Source organism: Asparagus officinalis, chromosome 7 (assembly GCF_001876935.1).
Source record: "Asparagus officinalis chromosome 7, Aspof.V1, whole genome shotgun sequence".
In the NCBI taxonomy this organism is placed as follows: domain Eukaryota; kingdom Viridiplantae; phylum Streptophyta; class Magnoliopsida; order Asparagales; family Asparagaceae; genus Asparagus; species Asparagus officinalis.
Window position 1 is genome coordinate 33,364,152 of NC_033800.1, and position 16,315 is coordinate 33,380,466.

The 16,315-nt window shown below is 39.6% G+C and overlaps 1 protein-coding gene across 1 annotated transcript; it reads left to right on the plus strand.

The window, feature by feature from the left end:
* On the plus strand, positions 10,507 to 12,628 carry LOC109849108 (transcription factor EAT1-like). The gene is made up of 3 exons (XM_020418904.1): positions 10,507 to 10,853; positions 11,524 to 11,922; positions 12,227 to 12,628. Exons 1-3 carry the CDS (start codon positions 10,512 to 10,514, stop codon positions 12,320 to 12,322), a joined length of 837 nt encoding a protein of 278 aa, XP_020274493.1. The 5' UTR covers positions 10,507 to 10,511; the 3' UTR covers positions 12,323 to 12,628.

The window sequence follows — 16,315 nt, forward strand, 5'->3', positions numbered from 1 at the left end:
AGCATAATACTCTAAGCCTATCAAGTGGCTGATCACGGTACAAGTGACCAGTCAGATCCACGCAGTCGCCAAACTCGCCTGCATACTTAACTCGCCTGCACGAGTTAAGTTCATTTCACCGCCAAGTTCGCCTACGTACTTGATTCGCCTGCACGAATTAAGTTCGTCCAAGTGGCTGAGAGTCGCCTGCACGTTCAAGCGACCAGCCAGGCGATCAACAAATTCGCCAAACCCGCCAGAGTACCTGGTGGCTGCACTGTTACGTACAAGGATGAGCCTTTCCATTCCTCATGACGTGAAGGGAAGGAGCACAGTACTCCGAACCCATTAAGCAACCGCTCATAGTACAAGTGAGAGGCATTGTATCTCTCAACAGTACATGGTCACATCCCATGATTCAAGGGAGTAACCATGTCATCCATTCTCTATTTAAAAGCCTCTCCCGGCCATGGGAAGAAGGGGTCGGCAGCTGGCAATCTGTTAATCCCAGTTAATTGATTGACTCAGTCAGCTAATCCAGAGGCTCTTAACTCTCAAGCAAGTTGAGGACCCGCTCTCTGCATTACTCTTGCACTGAAGCATCTCCTTCCAGCCCTCGACCCCGATCGCCATTGAACTCGGAGACTCGAACTCGATTAACAGAAGCTTCTACTATGCACTGAAGCTCACCAGCAACCTAGATCGAATCGTCCAAGGGAAGCAGACTCGGTGCGAGAACTGAGCGAGGCGTCCTATCGCTACCAAAGTTCCCATGTTAAACAAGGAGGGCATTCCAACCGCTTCTGTTATAATTTTGATTCATTAGTTTGTAATAAGTTATTCTTATCAATACAAACGAAATCCCCGTTTCGAAAAATCAAAATTTACACCTACAAAAACATAACCCAAAAATTACTTAAATTAATGTAAAGATGTGATACCTTGAGTGAAGCTCAAAAGAAAACATTTGACTGCAATGTCAATTGATTGTGAAGATTGAGGAGAAAATCAAACCTCTACCAAATTAAACATTGTAAAGTTTAAAACTTTTAAGAAAACCCTAAAATCCACATATTTAGAAGTAAATTATAGAAATTAAGAAATTGGAAAAAAAATCGATAACTTATTTTATGGGATAGAGGAGAGTGCATCGTGCATGAGGAGAAGGGAAGGAGAGTCGGGGTCTTAATAAGGCAAAGGATGAACTAATCATTGGAAGCATTGGGATCATGCATTCAGTGAACGAGAAAGAGAAGCCGAAAAGGCGGAGCCATGGAGACTAAAGGAGTAGGAGGAAGAAGAGAAGGGAAAAAGGTCTAGCAGAGCTCTTGAGGCCCTCTAGTGATGGCGACAGTGAATCAGAGAAACTAGAGATAAGGGTTAGTGCTAAAAGTCAGTGTTTTTATAGGAAAATTACCGTGTGTTTTTCTTTTTACGAGGATCAGGTAAGAAAATAAGTAGGGGTGGATTCTATGCATCCCACATCAAACTGGTGTTACGTGACACCGCCTTGATATAGTTGTGTCCGCCCTTGCATAGAGCCTCCCATATACTTAGCAAAGTGAACACCTTAGAGCAACGTTAAGGCCTCCACCATAATTAGCTAAGAATCAGTAGATCAACTACCTTCGCAAGCATTGATAAACTTGTCGCGATGATCACGCATCACCACTCTAAACCCTCGTATCTTACCATCATACAGGAAGGCACCATTGATAAAACTTGTCTCTAAATTTTCTTAAGATTCAAAACCACTCTTGATCCCGCATATGTATTCCTATAATAATTCATTCACAAAGTCAAACACCATATTTACTCTAATCTCCAAATTGACTATCTCATCACCCACTCAACATCGGTTGTGATCAAACCACAGCCTCCAAGGACATATCACACATCGAACCATCTATTTTAGTTGAAGTGAATTAATAAATTGAACCCATCAATCTAAACCAGAAGAGACGATTAATCCAAACACAGGATTAGACAAAGACAACTTACGACATACCTTCCACGCTCAAGAACACTGCATCAATACATGCCATTGTGATTCCACATTGCATTCACAATACAAACAACCATCATTGTTGATTAATTAGGTGTTTGTGGTATCTAATTGGTTTGTTTCACATTGTTGATTTCACAATGATTAATTAGGTCTTTGGGGCCATTAGGAATACAAACAAATTAGGTGTTTGGTTGTCTCACTTTGGGACCATTGGGAGAGCTATCAGCCACAAATTTGTTGGTGAAGAGTTGAGAACTCTTCTATTGGATTGAGGGTCTTTGGAGGCCATTTGGTGAACTACGTAAATATTTGATTCCTTGGACAAGAGGATACGTAGGCAGTCATTTATGATGCAGCCGGTTTGGTGAGTTGATACCGACATTTAGAATTTGTTCGCATTCTCGTTTGGGTTCTCGACTTGTTGTAGATTGAGTCCGTTATCGTGCATTTGTTCCACTTCGTACTGGATGCAACAAGTGAGACGTTTGGTTGGTATTTGTGTCGGCTCAGTTTTGGGAAAATTTCGCCGAGGTGGAGAATTGTTGGATAGCAGGTTCCTAATATGTTTCCTAATTTGTTTTGGTAACAAAATTCTAAATCTGTTTTGATAACAAGTTATTAGGATTCCTAATTTGTTTTAATTTTGGTTTTAGAATTCCTAGTATGCTTTTGGTTTTAGGATTTATATATATGGAACGATTGGAAGAGAGAATTGGGCAGCGAAAGGGATATTTGGAGCACAGAAAAGAGGTATTTTCTGAGCTATTGGTTAGTGTTTTGTTTGGAGAGAATTAGAGCTTTGTTGGTGAGATTAATTGGTGAGTTAATTTGTGTGATTTTGTAATCTTCTTCTCTATTAGTGAAAACCTCATCCCCTTCTTGTCTCGTGGACGTAGGCAACTTGTCGAACCACGTTAATTAAAATTGGTTGTTTGAGTTTGTGCGTTATTTTGCATTGTTTGGCCTTCTCTAAACGTTTGTTTGATTTTGTCTCTCGAAGCACATCGGTTTTGTTGTGAGCAGCGGAAATTTTGACAGCACCTCCGGTGCGCAAGGTGCACAACAAGAGATTGGATCACAATGAAATTTTCGTTTCTCAAAGAAAACAAGAACCAAAAAGCCAAATATCTCATCAAAGTGAGATATCAGCTCTTCCTCTCGTCAGCTCTAGGACTGCGCGTCGAGGGAACCTACAAGCTATTACAAATCACGGCAAGAACACAACTTTTACGTGGTTCGGCAAACTGCCTACGTCCACGGGGCAAGGAGGGGGGAGATCTACTAATAGAGAGAGAGAATACAACTAGGGTTTATAATCACTCTCAATCTAAACCCTCTCACAAACTCTCAGATCCCTCACACAAAAATCTCTCTCAAAAGGACATCCGCCAATAACCGACAAAAAACCTCTGTGAATTTTCTCTTTCTCAGCCGAAAAATCACCTTCAGTTTTTGCCTTCTGCTCTACGCCCCGCCCAAGTCAGAAGCCCCCTCTTTTCCTCCTGCTGTGATTTTTCCCGCAGCCATAATGAAATCATGGTCTCGTGGCCCCCACAAGTCACTATCATTCACAATTCTCTACCTCGGTGAAGTTTTACCAAAACTGAGCCGACACCTACCACATCAAATGCCTCACTTGTTACGTCCAGTATGCCATGGTAACAGACTCATAACAACGGACTCCATCCACAACAAGTCGAGACCCAAAACGGGAGTGCGAACACTCACCCAAACGTTAGTATCTACTCACCAAATCAAACTGAGCCTACACCGACTACACCAAATGCCTCACTTGCTGAGACCCAAATGGGAGTGCAAACACTCACCCCAAATGTCGATGTCGCTCACCAAATCGGCTGCATCATAAAGACTGCCTACGTATCCTCTTGCCCAAGGAATCAAGCCTTCACGTAGTTCATCCAAATGGCCTCCAAAGGCCCTCAAACAAATAGAAAAGTCTACAACTCTTCTTCAATATCACCAAACGATCTGCAACTGATAGCACTCCCAATAGCTCCAAATTGAGACAAATCAAACACCTCCATCTGAGGTGAACCAATGGCTGTATCCAAATTAAGTCCATCAGCTGCAATCGAATCCAACTCATCATCTGCATCCAAATCCAAATGATCCCTAATCTGTGTCACCTCAGCTGGAATCCCAAATGATACAGTATGATCTGGAGTCTCCACCCAACATGGAGTAGCATAACTCTCCACCCGCTGCGATGTCCCAAAGATCTGATCACCACTCTCCACCTGCCGAGAGTTAAACATGACTCTGAGGTGAACCAATGGCCGTATCCAAATTAAGTCCATCAGCTGCAATCGAATCCAACTCATCATCTGCATCCAAATCCAAATGATCCCTAATCTGTGTCACCTCAGCTGGAATCCCAAATGATACAGTATGATCTGGAGTCTCCACCCAACATGGAGTAGCATAACTCTCCACCCGCTGCGATGTCCCAAAGATCTGATCACCACTCTCCACCTGCCGAGAGTTAAACATGACATACCTGCTCAGAACAAAATCAGAAGCCAATACCTGATAATCAAACACGCCTCTGAATCCCAAATATGTTATCGGATCAAATCTCACATCCACGATGTGACCAAGTGCTAGGTAGCCAAACATCCGACGCAACCCAAATCCTCCTCCAGAAAGGAACAGCTCCCCAAATCTGTCATCTCATCACGTCGCCTCAAAGTTTCCACACCAAAGAAGTGTCTCCAATTGCCGTGAGCTCGTTACAAATACAGAAATAGGTCCCTCTTGTACCTCCCTCTAACATCAGACTGAAGTACCTTCATCTTTCTGCCAATACACTTCCTCTATTTGTTGCGGGCTTCTAGGACTTCACACCAACGGGACTTGGTTGCAACCCACCAATGCCTAGAGCAATCCCCAACTGCGAAAACCACATACCTATTATCTCCCAATAATGCTCCCTTGGAAGGCCCCCGAATGCCTGAATGAACACCCCTCAGAAGACCCCTCGAATGATGGATAGAAGTGCCAAACTCCATCTCGGTCTTCTCGCTCATACCAATGGGTTCACAGGACTTCAAACTGCAGGTCATAGCACTCCTCAACAACCTATGCACGGCATTACCAATCAAATAACCCAGCATCAAACAACGCCACAGTCTAGTCGAATCTGATGAAGTCGTCATCTCGCTATCAATCGTCGTGCTTCCAAGTAAATAATACAAATTGCTCCTTCTGACGCCCTTCATAACAATCATGGACCCCGATGTGACCTTCAAACGTGCATCCACCAAGGTCACTTTATAGCCAGATGCCACCAAAGCTCCTAGTGAAATGATGTTTTTCGACAACTGCGGAACGAACCTCACTTCATCTAACTCCTGAATCACTCCGTCATACATCCGAATACGAACGGTACCAATACCACCAATAGCGCATGCATGTCCATTACCCATGAGCACAACATCCTCTCTTTCCAACTTCTAAAAGCTGGAGAACCAATCCCTCCTAGGGCAAACATGGTATGAAGCACACGAATCTAACATCCACTCTGTAGAGTTGGCAACACAAACTGACGGTAGTGCAGACAACGAATAGCCTGAAGAATCCGAATCTGAATTATTGCCACTAGTCTTGACAACATTCACCTCTGAAGCTTGTACAGCTTTCCCCTTATTCTTCTCGGCTCGATCTAACTTTGAGCATTCGGCTTTCCAATGTCCATCCTCTTTACAAAAGGTACACTGATTCCTACGAATCCTACGATGTGCACCTCTAGACCGCGACCTTCTGCTTTGGTTTGAACCATGGCCTTGAACTACTAATGCATCTCTCGATGCCTTCTCGGAGGACTCATCCACACTCTTCCTCAACTCATAATTCACTAACGCTGAGGTCACATCCTTGTAACTAACAGTAGTTCTTCCATTAATCATAGTTAGGACAAAAGTACCATAATCATCATCGGGCAACGAACACAAAAGTAACATCGCCTTGTCTTCATCCTCAACCATGATATCCACATTGGCCATGTCTGAAAGTAGCTTTGTGAAGTTGTTAACATGCTCCCTAATGGAAACTTCCCTCTTCATCTTGAACTGGTAAAACCTCTTCTTCAAGTGAAGCTGATTCTCAATGCTCTTAGTAAGATACTTTTCATTGAGTGTTTCCCACATCTTCTTCGCCGACGTCTCGTTCATCACGTCATAAATAAGATCCGGCATCAAGCATGACCGAATAACTCCACACGCCCTACTATTCATCTTCTTCCAAACCTTAGCTTCCATCTCGGCAGGTTTCTCTTGTAACTCAAGAGTCTCCTCCAAATTCTGAGCGTCCAAGGCGTCCATCACCTGATACCTCCACAATCCGAAGTTAATCTTGCCGTCGAACTTCGGAACATCAATCTTCATGTTATTGATGCTCAAACTATGTATCGTCTTCGTAAGAGATGATCCCGATGTGCTTGTTTCACCCATGTTGTCGATCTAATCTTCAAATAGGAATCCTTCAGCGAATCCTTCAAACAAACTCCCAAGTCTAACCCGGAGCTCTGATACCACTTGTTGTGAGCAGCGGAAATTTCGACAGCACCTCCGGTGCGCAAGGTGCACAAGGTGCACAACAAGAGATTAGATCACAATAAAATTTTCGTTTCTCAAAGGAAACAAGAACCAGAAAGCCAGATATCTCATCAAAGTGAGATATCAGCTCTTCCTCTCGTCAGCTCTAGGACTGCGCGTCGAGGGAACCTACAAGCTATTACAAATCACGGTAAGAACATAACTTTTACGTGGTTCGGTAAACTGCCTACGTCCACGGGGCAAGGAGGAGGGAGATCTACTAATAGAGGGAGAGAATACAACTAGGGTTTATAATCACTCTCAATCTAAACCCTCTCACAAACTCTCAGATCCCTCACACAAAAATCTCTCTCAAAAGGACAGCCGCCAAAAAGAACAACTACAAAAGGGATTTGCCGCCCAAAAATTCCTGTAGCCGCAAAAGACCGCAGCCAAAACCTTCGTTTGCGCTCAAAAACAATCTCCTGCCTTTGCACTGTAGCCACCAACAAATCCCTGCACTCATGGTCTCGTGGCCCCCACAAGTCACTATCATTCACAGGTTTGATTTTGGCTTCCGCCACGCACAACAAGTGGTATCAGAGCCCAACAATCATCACTTTCTTTCACATCCTCTCCTGAATATAACTAAAAGATTGTTTCTTTGATCTTCCAAACATTAATTACTGGCAGTCCCGAACACTTCCCTTCCCAAATGTAGCACGAATACCAAGACTTTGGCGAATACAGTTTCTGAGTGCGCTTGAAACATTGTGACTGAAAAAGAGAGAGGATCGACTTGTCATATTTAGTCTTCTGACCCTGTGCATGCAACTTCATAAACTTGCGAAATATGTTGCAATTTGACACGTTCAGACATAGAGGCCTTTGAAGAAGTGCGAGCTATCGTCGGCAACAAAGAGACGAGAAACAGCAGGACTACTCCTGCATATAGATACACTAGAAAAATTCTTTAATGACCCAAAATATGGGACCAATAGGGGGGATAAGTGTGGTGTCCCCCTCCTATTTGATAATAAGTTGGTCATCATTAATGATGGCCTACTCATTATCCAATAGGAGGGGGACACCACACTTGTCCCCCCTATTGGTCCCATATTTTGGGTCCCTGTAGCAAAGCTCAGATACACTATGTAATTCCCTGACTCTTTCGGCACCATATAGTAATTTTGACAGGCCTTCGCTACAAAGAAGAAATAAATTAGCTATTCGATCAATATAATCGATCGAGCAGGTAACGAAAGAAATACACTGCATAATCAGCTTAACTCATCTCTCTAAGAAACCTATCTTCCTCATAATACCCTTCAAGAAACGCCATTCAACTCGGTCGTAAGCTTCGCTCATGTCTAACTTAATTTGCCGCCACATAACCATTTGCACCCTTAATTATTGCGATAGAATTGGGCTCATAACTACTAAGCCCCCAATGTTCATACTGTTTAATTTAATAGAGAAACGCCCATGACGGTAGGTGGGGGCTTTTCTATCTCATTTGGATTTCTCTTTTTCTAATCTGAAGAATACCCAATTCATGAACTTTTTTTAAATAATTCATCAAGAGTTAAATATATATATGAGACTCTTACAAATTCGTCAATTCTCTCCATATGAGTATTTAACTTGAATAACATCTACGTAGGCTAAAGACAAAGCATGTGTAAAACATTTTAATCTTCTTATATAAATGTCACAATTTGGACTTGAGCTAGCACAGCTCTTATTAATCACGAACTGTCTGAGAAAATGAAAAAATGTTTTATTTACCACTGATGAAATTGTCTATCATAAATAAAATTTGAAAATTAATGTCAACTTAACAGCATCAACACGAGTAGGAGAAAAATAATAAAGAAGACGAAACTCTATTGACTTGCTAGGAATCATTGGAGATAAGCTAGAATTTTATTTTATTTTTAAATGAAAAGCTAGAAATCGCATTTAATCTAAAAGGTTTGGCTAAAAACATTATTAAACTCGTCATTAATTTTTCTGGTTCACACTTTGATGCGAAAACAGACTCACATATGAACATATTTCAGTAATTACTTCTCTTGATTGCCAGTGTATTCAAGAACTCTTCATTTAAATCACGCATCATTCAAGAAATTAATCAAGGTTTTTTATCTTATGCTACGATACAATCTACTCAGGGATAAAACTTACCCTCAATTCATGTTAGTATTTATATGATCCTTAATTAGACTAATTATAAGACCTGGGTTAACATAATTTCAATTTTCTTCTCATATATATATTAAGTTTTTCAGCAATTAGTTTATTCCTTCCTTGCGAACCCCAGGCTACAAACATTGAATTGAAAGCCATAGAATTACTCCACTCAACAACTTAATTTCTTACATGAATGAGATTAATGGAGTAATTTCAATTAAGCAAGTAATTCTAATCTAATTTAACTTATGAATTGGAATTTTATGTGTAACAAAGGTGTTAGTTTCAAAATTAATATTTCAAAATTAAGTATTAATCTTGCTTGATGTATATTAATTGCTAACTCACTGTCTGTCAGCCTGTTGGACCAATTAAGGATCCAATTGTAAGTGGATTTCAGTTGAATTTTTGTCATCGTTTATTCTTTATTCTTTGAACAGCTGATCTCTATTATTTCTTCTTTTCTTCTGGTAGATGGAGCGCCGATGAACAAACTACATTTAGTGTAATACAAAATTTGGATCTTATGCATTGGTTCTACTAAATGTCTGGTTGCTTCTAATTAAGAAGAATGTACTTGCATAATTAAAGATTATATATAGTTTTGGAAGGTAACTTAACTAGTGCCAATGTAGGAATATATGTTTGATCAAAATTGTATCGATTATCAGATAGCTAGCTAGTAGTATTGAGACCTAGCTAGCTATAGAAATATATTCATCTTCATTACATTAAAGCTAGATATGCCATTTATTTCCAAATGTAAGTTAATTATATATGAGTTTATGTTGTTAGAATATGTTAGATTGTGATAATGAGGGTTACATCAATCAAATATATGCAAGGACCTCCTTAGTGTACATAGCCCCTTTTTCACAACTTAATTTGTAGTGGGGCATGCTCAAATTGCATGATCCAACTTCTTTCTAGATTCTATTAACAGTAAAGCTCTCGGTTAGAAGTGCATGAGTAGAGAGAGAGAGAGAGAGAGAGAGAGAGAGAGAGAGAGAGAGAGAGAGAGAGAGATCCCTTACTCAACTGTTCAGATTTTAGTATTTACACTCTACTTTCTTTGCATTATTACCACTATTTTATGATGAAGAGTAAATTCCTCTTTGTGATGCAAATTTTTCCCCACAAATTGCAGCAACTTGATTTTCATGGAAAAAAAATTAAACTGGTACAGTAACTGCTAGTCTTTGTTATATTTTAGTGAAACAATCTGCAGAGTATACGTACGTATGCTAGAACATTTCTGGTAATAAAAAGAGAAATATAAAGTAACAAAGAAAAACAAGCATCGAGGTATTGTACGAACCAACTCCAGGCCAGTACTCGAACGAGGTGCAGAAATACGGAAGATTTTGTTGCCAGGATGTGGGCCCACCTGCAGAGGAGTAGGTATCGGGTCCCATGAGGAGGGAATCTCAGTAACAAACCCTTTCTCTCTCTCTCTCTCTCTCCCCTCACTCAACACAATTCAAAAAGGACACCAACTGATTTCTTTCTCCCATCCCCCTACACAAGAAACCACGTACTGCTTTCTCCTCCCCTCTCCGGCCCTTTCTTCATTTTGACAGTAAGATTTCTTCGTTCCCTGCAGGTCAAAATATTCCATAGTTCTTCTGTCCCTTAACTTAATCTTTTCCCCCCTCTCGACGCAGATCAAGGCAAGTCCACTGTCGTCATGTATCATCACTCGGGGGCTGACCACTCGCAAATAACTGCCATGAACTACTCAGACTTGTCGTTCTTAGGCGCAGGCGGCCAGCACCCTGATGATGTTCCGGATGATGAACCTCGAAAACGTCCACCACGACGGGTTCATCGTCGGGGATCAGGTCCCCGTGGACGCGGCGGCCATGTATTATGACCCGGCGACGATGTTTCAGTCAGTGATGGGCCAGGGGGGTAACGGGGGGTGCTTGGTGTTTGATGATGGTGGTTATGGTGGGGTCAAGGGGGTTGATGAGGAGGGGGTAGCAGGGTTGGGTAATAAGAGAAAGAAGAGAGGAGGTCATGAAGAGGGGAAGGGAGGGATTAAGAATGAGAAGCAGAGGAGATTGAGGTTGAGCAATAAGTACGAAGTCCTTAAAGCACTCATCCCTAACCCTTCTAAGGTACTTTATTGTTTCTTCGTATTAATCTCTCACTAAAAAAAAAACAACAAATTTGAAGGTTGATTATACTTATTTAAGCGTTTTCTTTCATTTATATACCAAATCAATTACCTGATGAATCTTCGCATATTCAGTTAGCATCTGGCCTGAGAGATCAGCAAAACTCTAGCCTATATAGTGTCCTAGGCATTAGTCATTTTTCAGTTTTCCAATTACAAACATTGTGTTTTTTTATTTCATGATTAAATATTTTTTCTGGTTGATGCATGATTGCATTCGCAAATAGGTCGACTTTATAATTAGACACTGCATGCGTTCTTTATATAGAAAAGTATTAAAACAAATGTTGACACATATATATTGCTAAGTTTCCCCCTTTTTTCCTGTTTTTGATTTCCCATCCTTTTTGAAAATAAAACAGTACTCTTGAAATATATTCTAACAGGCAAGAACCATTATGCTTCTGTATTTCATTTTTTTTTAGGAACATAACATACTCTTAAGTTACAGCGGTTAATTAGATGTTGATTTTTTTTTTGAAGTTTTTTTATATCATCTTCCAGATATATAACAACATGCACACTTCTCAATTCTAACGACTACCAACCTTTAACATGCTGATTTTTTCCCCAATTTATTCTAATATATGGCATTTTCCTTCTCGTAAAAGCCCGATAGAGCGACAATAATCTCAGACACAATCAACTACGTCCAAGAACTCCTACGAACAGTCAACGAGCTCAAGCTACTGGTGGACAAGAAACGCCGTTGTCGAAAATCTGAAATCCAGAAAGCTGAGGCTGGCGGAGATGACGTGGATAGCACGTGCATGAAGCCCCTTCAAGAGTTCAAGGGAGCACTGAGGAGCTCATGGTTGCAAAGGAAATCAAGAGACACTCATGTAGATGTCCGCATTGTCGAAGATGAGGTGTTCATCAAGCTCACTCAACACAAGAACATTGACTGCCTGCTTGTTGTTGCCAGGGTTCTTGACGAGCTTGAGCTTGAGATGCTTCATTTATCTGGAGGAAATATTGGAGATCTCCATGTCTTCATGTTCAACACTAAGGTGCTTGCTTTTCTTCTCTCACTGAACTTAATTAATTAGGCAAATTTGTAAAACGTCTTCAATATAATTAGGTGTTGTTTGATAATTTAAGTTCGCAGTTTGCACCCTAAACAAAGTAATTTTGCCCACTTAATTACCAAGCATATCAAATATAGGGGCTTTCTGGTCCAACTATGTAAACGGATTGAAAATAAAATTCTCTATTTACAAAGATTATAACAATAAATTCTTTCAAATACTAACGAAGAGTTCAATAATTAATATAAATTTATTTTATATTAATTTGTTGTGAAACTTGATGCAGATCCACGAGGGTTCTTCAGTGTATGCAGGGGCAATCGCAAAGAAGATAATGGAAGCAATGGATATTAAGCAAGATGAGGTGTCTGTTTGCTTCTAGGGTTTTGTGTTGGAATTGTTGTTAGGTGAAAGGGACAGAGTTCAGTTGGTAGGAATGTGCAGTGGATAATATTGTGGCAGTTGAGATCCTTTAGAGCACTATTCCTTCATGCATGTGGGTTGCTTTCTGCTATATGATCTTGCAGCAGACGGTAGTGCAATTTCTTTCCTGAACAATAACCCATGTCTCTATTTGTTTTCATGATTTTATTTAGGTTAAATAAGATTTTACGATAAGATATTAACTAGCAAGAACAATGTTATTAATCTCATGGTCATTAATTTAGATTTGTTTTCCTCTTCTTAATTAGCTAGTTTATTTATTACGTTTGAATTGATTTATCTTCCTATGAATGCATAGAAAGCAGCTTCAGGATTTTTTTCACTGTTTATCTTGAACAGTTCAAGGAGATGAATCCATCCTTGATTTGATGGAACGTTAAGTATCCAATTAGCATTTTAAGGGTTATTACGGAAGAGATCGATACTAATCCATGAGTGATGGTTCCAACTACGGGTGAGTCTAATTTGGATTGATATTTACAGTACTACAAAGGGATTCAATAAAGTGATAGACACATAGGACCTTATATATACAATATACAACACAATTAGTTCATTATACATCTGCACGATGCTGCGGGATTTATTTTGGTAACGGGAAGATAGATTTGATTTTAACTGTAATATTTATTCATGGAAAAGATAACCATAATTCTTTAATTGTGAATTTTGCAATGAACATAATTTTTTCATTCACCAATAGCGTTATTTACGGCAGCATGTTAGCTTAAGCATGCCTGAATACTGCAAATCACACAAACTAGACAAACGAGTTTGCAAAACTACCACACATATGACACTCCCATACAACATAGCACCAACAAAGAGAGTCAGTCAACCCATCCTTGAAACTGAGAAGGAACTTAGCATGATAAATGGATATAAACTGTGCACAAAGTATAGCAAGAGCTGCTTTCTTCACTACTTAATCAAATAAATTCCCCTTCCAATTAGTTATAAACCACTGCAATCATTGCCCCAAATTAAGTGTTCTTTTTTTGAGACCCAACCATGCACACATCATCGTCTCATTCCATACCTCTGAAGATATTTACAAGTGAAAACACGTGGTTATAGTCTTCAGGGCAATGAGCACAAAGCGAACAGATATTATATACATTAACACCAAATAACTTATCCAAAGTAAGAAGTTATGGCACATTAGACTACCTCATGTTGTTTTATACCAAAATATCAAGGTTGTTAGAGAAATATTAAATTAACTTATAACATGCTACGAAAATAAAATAAACAGAAAAGTCTGGCATGATCGGATAGCAGTCGTGCAAGCACTATCCTAGAAGATTAAGGACCCGCCTCGCCCTGACGCAGATGATCTTCTCTCTCCTAGCGGTAAAAGCCCTCAAAAACAGCTGGCCTCTGTACTCGGGCGAGAGTATAGAGATTCTGCTCAGATGAAGAAGATTGCCCAAAAAAAAAGTAACAGTAGCAAATTTTGAGAAGGAGAAGAGTAAAGAATTTTCTCGGGTTTTGAAGATAGGAGAGAGGGAGAAGAACTTTCGTTGTTGTGTATTTCCGAGCTAGTAAGAGATGGTATATATAGGTTATTTGAGAAACCCTTAGCCGTTGAGAAATCCTCGCGTAACGTTCGCTAGATTCGCGGGTAACTTTCAACAGTTTGCATGTTCACCAAAAATCGTGCAACAATTACACACGTTCTCCATGTGAAAAACGTGTAAAAAGAAGTTGAAAATTTGAAAATTTCAAAACATGGCGTGCGTGCATGCACGACACGGTGCGGTGTGGCGGGCGGGCGATGTGGTGAGACGAGGCGTGCGTGCACGGGTGTGTGTATTAGTCAAAGCCCAAAAAAATAAAAGCCCAAAACACCCCCTTCTTGGGGACCCTCAAAGCCCAAAGAGAGGAGAACCAATGTAAACCCTCTACTATTCACTAACTTAGTCCATGTGGGACTATTCATTGAAGGTAAAAATTACCTTTTCTCCCACAACACAGCCAACAATCCCCCCTAAAAGGCAATATTTGACTGGAAACTCAATAAATAAATAAATAAATAAATCACAAAATAAATATATGTTGGGCAACCTTTCGTATCGTGAATTCAGGAGAGGTAGCTTTCGGTTTTAAACATTTTCTTAATAAATTCATCACAACCTGAGGGACATAATAGACTAGGCCTTGAATTAGGCCCATTGTACTGGGTATTGATGAAAACACACACAATACGTCTTCATCTATTTGGCAAAACGGTTTAAACGTTAAAGGTCATGCTCACAATAACCAACTCATGAGAGTTTCTAGGGGTTAGCCCAGCCCCCCCAACCATGGCCATCACGATTCCTCTCACGTAAGTAAGTCCTCCAAGGGTACTACAGCTGGATATCATACCCTCCACAATACATACGTTAGACTTATTAAGAGTAAAACTCAACCTAACTAGCTGTATCATAAGAGCATCATCACCATAGAGAAGGGGTAGCAACAGATGCTACTATAATGATATATAAATATATCTAGGTCGATGCTTCACACGAGTATCACTAGTCTAGCTTGTTTCTACCACATTGAACCTATATCGGGACTACATCTCCAAATAAAGGTTGGGTTCCTGCTGTCAGTGACCTCATCTATGGGCTTAACCATATCCCCCTTGATGAATCCATAATCACACTCCTGGATAGACCCTTAGTCAATGGGTCAACAAGATTCTTTTTAGACTTTACAAAGTCTAGAATCATAACTTTGTCTAGCAGGCATTGTACAGACTTATATCTTATTTGAATATGTATGTTAAGTTTTTTATTTACATATATTTGCTTTAGAAGTTCTATGGTAGATCTAGAATCAGAGTGAATAGAAATTGGAGGAGAGGGTTTAGGGACCAAAGGCAGTTCAGAGAGTATATCTTTTAACCATTTTGCTTCTGTACAAGTGATATAAAGAACAATCAATTTAGACTCCATGGTGCCCCTGACAATTACTATTTGCTTACAAGATTTTCAAGATATAGTTGCACCACTAAAAAAATACATATTCAGATGTAGACTTTACACTATTGGAATATGTGACCCAATTAGCGTCACTATACCCTTTTATTGCATCAGGGTATCCAGTATAAGTCAAGAAATAGTCAACTGTGCCTTTCAAATATATAAATACTCTCTCTAAGGCAATCTCTAAGGCAATCTAGTGATCTTTGCTAGAGTTGTTGGTATACCGGCTCAGTCTCCCTACAACATAAACTATATCGGGTCTAGTCCGGTTGGATATGTACAAGAGAGATCCAATCAACTGAGAATACTTTAGCTGTGAGATAGGTTCACCTTCATTCTTTTTCAAAGATATAGAAGATTCATAAGGTGTAGAGACATGTTTAGAGTTATAAAAATTGAATTTGATCAGCATTTTCTCAATACTATGAGAAAGACTCAAGGATATTCCTCTAGTGTTTCTAGTAATTTTTATTCCAAGTATCATGGCAGCAAAACCTAAGTCTTTCATATCAAAGTTCTTGGAGAGATAATCATTAACCTTTAAAATTTCTTTAAGACTTATTCCAAAGATAATGATATCATCAACATAGAGACAGAGGATGACATAGTCACTGTTTATCACTTTAGAATAGACACACTTATCGTGTTCATTCACATTGAAGCCATATTATGCAATGACTTTGTAAAATTTCTCGTGTCATTGTTTAGTAGCTTGTTTTAGACCATACAGAGATTTAACAAGTTTACAGACTTTATTTTCCTAACATTTGGCAATGAAGCCTTCAGGTTGGTTCATATAGATTTCTTCATCTAAATCACTATTTAGAAAAATAATCTTTACATTCATCTGATGTATGGTCAGCTTATGAATAGTAGCAAAGACTAATAATACTCGAATACTTAAGATTCAGGCTACAGGAGAATATGTATCAAAGTAATCGATGTCCTTTTGCTAA

Coding starts and splice junctions, on each gene's coding strand:
- LOC109849108 (XM_020418904.1), top strand. CDS start 10,512: ATGATGTTCCGGATGATGAACCTCGAAAACGTCCACCACGACGGGTTC. Junction 10,854..11,523: donor TCATCCCTAACCCTTCTAAG/GTACTTTATTGT, acceptor TTCTCGTAAAAG/CCCGATAGAGCGACAATAAT. Junction 11,923..12,226: donor TCTTCATGTTCAACACTAAG/GTGCTTGCTTTT, acceptor AACTTGATGCAG/ATCCACGAGGGTTCTTCAGT.